Below are 6,351 nucleotides of genomic sequence, written 5' to 3'. Positions count from 1 at the left end.
ACAATAGGTATGGCACCCATCAATGTTGATTCAACAACAAAATTAAAATTCAAGGGTATCAATGGAATTGGAGGAAGACAAAGTAAACCCAAATTCCAATTAAATGATATTGTACGTATAAGTAAATACAAACATATTTTTGAAAAGTCTTACACTGCGAATTTTACCACGGAGCTATTCAAGATTGTTAAAATTAATAAAACCATCCCAACGACTTATAATCTTGAAGATATGAATGAACAGCCGATTAGAGGATGTTTTTACGAAGAAGAGTTATTACGAACCGAGAATCCTGACGTATATCTGATTGAGAAGGTGTTGAAGAGAAGAAAAAATAAAGTATATGTAAAGTGGTTAGGCCTTCCTAGCGAACAAAATTCTTGGATTGATGAATCAAATATGGTTTAAATGTATATAATAGTGACTTTTATGAATAAAGTAATATTAAAGTTCATTATTGTTTTCATTTCAATTATAAGTATGTGAACTGAAAAATATTGCAGCGGTAAACATTGCCCCAGCCATTCGCAATGTTCTGTGTATACCAAACCAAATTAATTGTATACTCCATTCCCGCTTATATTTTTCAACTCACGATATTGAAAACACATTATCATTCCCAAAACTAATCGCCGTCACTTTGAAATGCAGTATCCAACTCTTTTTGCCAATTATCTCTCACTGATAATGCTGTCTCATAAAGCTTAGTCGACTCCTCAAGCTCAGCCTGAGCTTGCATTCTCGAACGTTGATGGAATTGCTTATCTTTACCAATTTTTGAACGGAGTTCATCAGCATCTTTAGACATTCTAGCCAATTCAACCTTCGCTAATGCAATCTTGGCATCTAATGCTTCAAGAGTTTCATTATTAGCATTAATAGCTCGCTCACTCTTTTCAAGTTCAGCAATAGTCATCTGTGCCTTTACAAGACGGCATTTTGCTTTCCTTTTCATTTCCCCAAACCGATGGAGGGGGCTGAAAGAAGATAGCGGTTCAGCTTTCAAATCACTCTTCATTTCTTTAGGAGTACCTTTTGGCTTCCTCTTCGATCTGTCACTTTTCGTTGCGGGTTTTTTCTGTCGCACAACACTTTTGGATTCTTTCTTTTCTTTAAAGTCAGTGACAATCGATGAAGATGCCTTAGTAACCTTCCTCTTGATTGTTCTAGATTTCTTATCAACACCAAGAGGAAGGGTAGATGAAGAGTGTTTGAGTGATGATAATTGCGAAACGATCGGATTTTCAATAATAATTTGCTCATTTGGTTCTGGCACATCTGCAAAGTTAACGAAGTCGTTAATATCAAAATCATTTATCGAATCTTGACTCGATAAATGTAATACTGGAATATTTTCAAAATCAGTCTGATCGATATCAACAAGTGGTGAACCATCTTCAGCAATCAATAGCGGCATAGAGCTCATGATTATTAAGGTCTGAGGAATGATATGTGATAGCAATAGAATGTGGATAGGAAAGGTGATGATGTTACTGAGACCTCACCATTTATAGAAGAAAATAAACTAGCGCATGCGCTCTTTCATCAACTGGCACATGCGCTCTCTCACTAAACTATTCACGCATGTAACAATCTTTGTCATTTAAGAGGAAAACTTTGTGTTGCATGCATGTATTTTTAAATGTTAGAAAATAATACAAATAAATTCAAAATATATATATATTTATTAATAATAGAGGACAATAACGATAATAAAAAATGAAAAATGTTAATATGTCTCTGTGGATGTGGAACGTTCTTTGACTCTATTCCTCAATAGTTGTTGCTCGTGCGTCAAACACCAACATTGAAAAAAATGGATTCTCCTATTGGGGTAGAGTTGACCAACCTTCTCACACAGATCCCAAGTACTTCTACATGCATTGCATACATGATTCCAACAATTCATGGAATATGTATCACAACGCAAACAACGTTGCAGTGGAGTTGGAACGGCAGCACAGATACCACAAATATTTCTACAGATACCTATATTGTTAAATATTATAGGTTCGGAACACTTCAGACACTGTAACTGTTGTTGACGATAATCCGATTTTGTTCGCTTCGGTGGATGAGAAGGAGGCGATAGTTGAATCCGCAACACGCAATCACTACACATACCAGTACATGGATTGATTGAATCCTTAGGTCTACTTATTTGACAAAAGTAGCACACAATAGCCCCTGCAATCATCATTGGGTAGACACACACTTTTGGTTTTTCATTCCACTCTTTTGGAAACGGCATTTTACTAATTCGATTAGAAATATAAAGAGATGACTTACAGAAACTCTGAATGCTCTCTCCTATACCTACGATCTCTATTTATACAAATCAACATCATGTGGAAGTATAGTGGGATAACTTCTCCTACTATTCCACTCTAAACGAGTCAAGTGGGAGTCGCATCACCTCCTATATAAGTTGACTTGCAAACCTAGAGTTCATTCATTCACTCTCTACAACTGTGAGCAAACAACAACAAGATGAATTCTGCAAAAATAAATGCTGCATTAAATAGAATAGCTGCTGTTGATGAAAACAATTGGATAGACGAATCAGATGATGAGGATGTCAATGTTCCGCTAGAGGAAGTAATAGTTGAAGCAGAAGATGTTGGAGTCGATGAAGATGAGATAGACGAAGTTGAAAACGAGGCCAACCAAAGCGACGAAGATGATGACGTGATGGAGTTTGAGAGGGTCATGGATGAAGAAGGAGATGATGAAGGGATAGAAGCTGACACAACTGAAGGTGATGGTGCTATGAGGATCGGTATGCGAACACTCAATGTCAGTGAGACACTGGAAGATCCCTTGGATTTGTATTGTGCATTGGATGCATACGTATTGATCAGCACAATAGATGGAGAGAACAAAAAACTATGTTGGTGCTGCTTTCGGTTTTATTCGCATAGAAACAATAATGGAGGGTGGTATGCCCATGTCAACACCCACAACACTGTCTCAATTATGGAAATGGGACAGAATTGGTGTGAAGCTTGCGAGAGGCCACTAACAAACTTCACCCGAGTATCTACATGTATTATATGTAATAATGTCCAACCTGTGGCACAATAACCGTGGACCTACTGGTCAAAAAAAAAACAACAGCCCTTTTCAGGGCTACATTATTCACACAAACAGTAGTTAGTTGTATTAGTATTCATAGATTATGTGACAAATGAATACTTTGATTAATAAAAGTCTAAGTTGGAAATTTGTTAGTCTTTGAATATCTATACATTATATGACAAATAAATTACTACTTTGACTGAAAAGTCGAAATTTGGAATTTGATAGTCATTGAATATCTATGCATATGATGAGTACTACTTTAAATGAAAGTTGAAGTTGGCATTTGTCAATCATTCATATGCATATAATGATGAATACTTTCACATACATATATTTCGTTTGAGATTATAATGTTAACATAATGTTAACAATGGTATGAATCTGTTTCTGTTTGAAAGTATAATGGTAGCTCTGAAAAGAGCTATTTTTTTTATTGTTTCAGTCTTTAATTGTAGCCCTGAAAAGGGCTGTTATTTTTTTATTAATCCATGCAATGATATGGACTAACGCTCCTCATCATCAGAAACAATAATTATGGTATCGTCATCTGAATCAGATGATATACTAATGATATCATCCTCATAGTAGTCATCTGAATCAGATGATATACTCATGATGTCGTCGTCGTCATAATCAGCTGAATCAGATGATATACTAATCACATCATCCGCATTATTATCGTCAACAGCATCTATGTCGTCCTGAATACCTTGTTCCACTCGTTCTGCGAAATCATCAGGAAGATCATAGATTCGCTGCAGAAATTGAGCGAAGGTTGTACTCAAATGATCAGACGTTGAATCTATTTCATGTACTTGGATGGGTCCTGTACTCGACATTGTGGAAGAATGATATAGAACTGGGATTGTTGCTATATTTATATTGGAAGAAATGAAATGGAGGGGGTGAAATGTAGAACAGTGTTTGAGATTCGAAAACATCAAGAATGAAACTCTGAGCGATTATTAGGAGAAATTCTAGTGATTATTATGGAAAAAAAAACTAATAAGAGGGAGAGGAAGGGAGGAAGACACTGCCCCAGCCTCGCAGTGCCTCGTGTACACCAACCAAAAAGTGTGTACTCCGTGGAAGGAAAGGAAAGGAAATGATGGACGAGTAGATGATTATATGTCATCATCGGAATTGAGGACATCATCATCGATTAGGATTGGGGATGGCGGAGGACTATCCTCGATGAGGATAGGGGATGGTGGAGGACGTCTAACGTCAAGCTCGTCATCAGCATCATCACCAGAGTCGTCGTCGTCATCATCGTCGTCGTCGCTACTCATTGGGACAATGTCATCATAAGCAGGGTCCCACCATCCGTCAGGATCTGGATATTCCGAGTCATCCAAGTGTCCTTCGTCACTGCCAGTGACATGCTGAACTTGCATCCTGATGTCGTGATCCCGGTATTCGTATGGCGGACTGTGGGGTTCCGTGGTGGAAGAGACAACCTGTACCTGGCTGTTATCCCAGTAATTGAAGTTGTACCCCTGATCCGGGCAGCTATAGGGTTCGGAGGTTGAATCGGGTTCCATCTCGATGCTAGCTGATCAACTGAATGTTTCATCAGATGATTTCTACTTTTATACTTTCGAGAGGGAGTGGGAGAGGAGTGGAACATTGAGTAGGGGTAAATTGTAGTGTGACATAAGACATATTCAATGAGTAGGGGTAAATTGCAAAGTGACATAAGACATATTCAATGAAAGAGATACTTGAATGGATAAAATACAAATGAAATATACTTGTCGATTTCACTATGAAACATGTCTATTTTTTTATTTTTTAAATTTTCTTCACATGAAATTATTTACAAGTGATTAGAGAACACAAAAATTGATGTGAGGTATTTGTCTAGAAGAACTTGGAATTGAAATAAAAAAATAATAATGATAATAAGAGGAAGTGAAGAAAAATGCTCCAACCATCGCATTGTTCAATGTGTACCAAACCAAAAAACAGTGTACACCCTTTATTTCACTTCCTTTTCCTTTATTCAATATAAACTTAACAAATATAAACTTAAAACTACCATAATTAAATACTCCTAACTAACCTAAAACTAATCTTACATTTACACTTCATCTACAAAAAGAGTGTCCATAACTGTCACTACTTTTTTGTACAGCTCTATCGAAGAGGTCTTTGCTTTACACCTTTCCTGCAGAGATGCATAATTCCGATCTATTTCGGCCATTTCCTTTTGGAGTTCCCTCCGTCGGTTATCCATTTCAGCCATTTGTCGCTTCATGGTAACCAACTCGGCCTCGCTAGATCGGGCAGCTCGTTCTGCTTTCTTGCATCTCTGCAGAAAAACACTCATCTTTTCACTAACCTCTCCGATAGGCTGTGGCACCAACACCTCAGGATCCGCCGGTGTCGCTGGCAGCGGTGGTAGTCGCGTCACCAACGGCGACAATATCACCAACTCCGGAGAAGGACTCCTCGGAATTTCCACTGCTGCTGGTGCTGCTGCTGGTGTGGAGGCCCTCTTACGAGAGGTCGAAAAACTACCTGCATAAGGATTAGTCCTATTGCAAGTAGCTCGGTACTTTGAAATAGGACCAACCTTTGCTGCAGGTCGTTGGCAAACCTTCTTCACAGCCCTGACTTCCTCCTCCTCCTCGAATAAGTCAGGGCTAGAAGATCTGCACCTAACTCGCGAACGCGAAGTGGTTGGCTGGTCAACCGTCACCGCTCTCGAAGATGCTGCCTCCTCCTGGTCAGCGGACACCGGCAGAATAGACGCCACAGCATTATTCACCTCCTGTGTATTGGTTGCCATTCTGAAAAAGAAGAAATAATACAAAGTTAGTTGATATAAAAAATAACATTCCTAATTTACTTACTCAAATATCAAGTTGGTCGTTGGAACGTACTGCCTTGTTGTGGAGTGGACTGGGGGGGGGGGGGGGGGGGGGGGGGGGCGTGGCCCTAACGGGCCCCGCCCACTGCCTGGGCTCCGCCCAGGTGGGTGGGGCCTCCGGCCCCAGGTAGGCGGGACATCTGGAGAGACATCTACGCCCTCTTCGCGCGCGCGTTCGTAACATAATATGCAACCGAACACCTAACCTAACGTATTAACGTATTAACGTAACCTAACCTAGTACGCTAACCTACCGCTATGCAACCGAACACCTAACCTATCGTATGTATTAACGTAACCTAACCTAGTACGCTAACCTACCGCTATGCAACCGAACACCTAACCTAACCTAACCTAACCTAACCTAACCTAACCTAACCTAACCTAACCTACAG

General features: G+C 39.4%; 1 protein-coding gene across 1 annotated transcript; it reads right to left on the bottom strand.

Moving 5' to 3' along the window:
- Window positions 1-5,003: 5,003 nt before the first annotated feature.
- LOC141485219 (uncharacterized) lies at window positions 5,004-5,983 on the bottom strand. Its single transcript, XM_074181496.1, has 2 exons — window positions 5,940-5,983; window positions 5,004-5,876 (listed from the first exon to the last, which is right to left on the bottom strand). The coding sequence occupies exon 2, from the start codon at window positions 5,873-5,875 to the stop codon at window positions 5,165-5,167; it is 711 nt and encodes a 236-aa protein (XP_074037597.1). The 5' UTR covers window position 5,876; window positions 5,940-5,983; the 3' UTR covers window positions 5,004-5,164.
- Window positions 5,984-6,351: the final 368 nt, after the last annotated feature.

The sequence above is a fragment of the Leptinotarsa decemlineata genome, unplaced genomic scaffold (assembly GCF_025532065.1).
Source record: "Leptinotarsa decemlineata unplaced genomic scaffold, Ldec_3_MD MMD2_tig00026314_RagTag_RagTag, whole genome shotgun sequence".
Lineage (NCBI taxonomy): Eukaryota > Metazoa > Arthropoda > Insecta > Coleoptera > Chrysomelidae > Leptinotarsa > Leptinotarsa decemlineata.
This window is presented reverse-complemented; position numbering and strand designations above follow the sequence as displayed.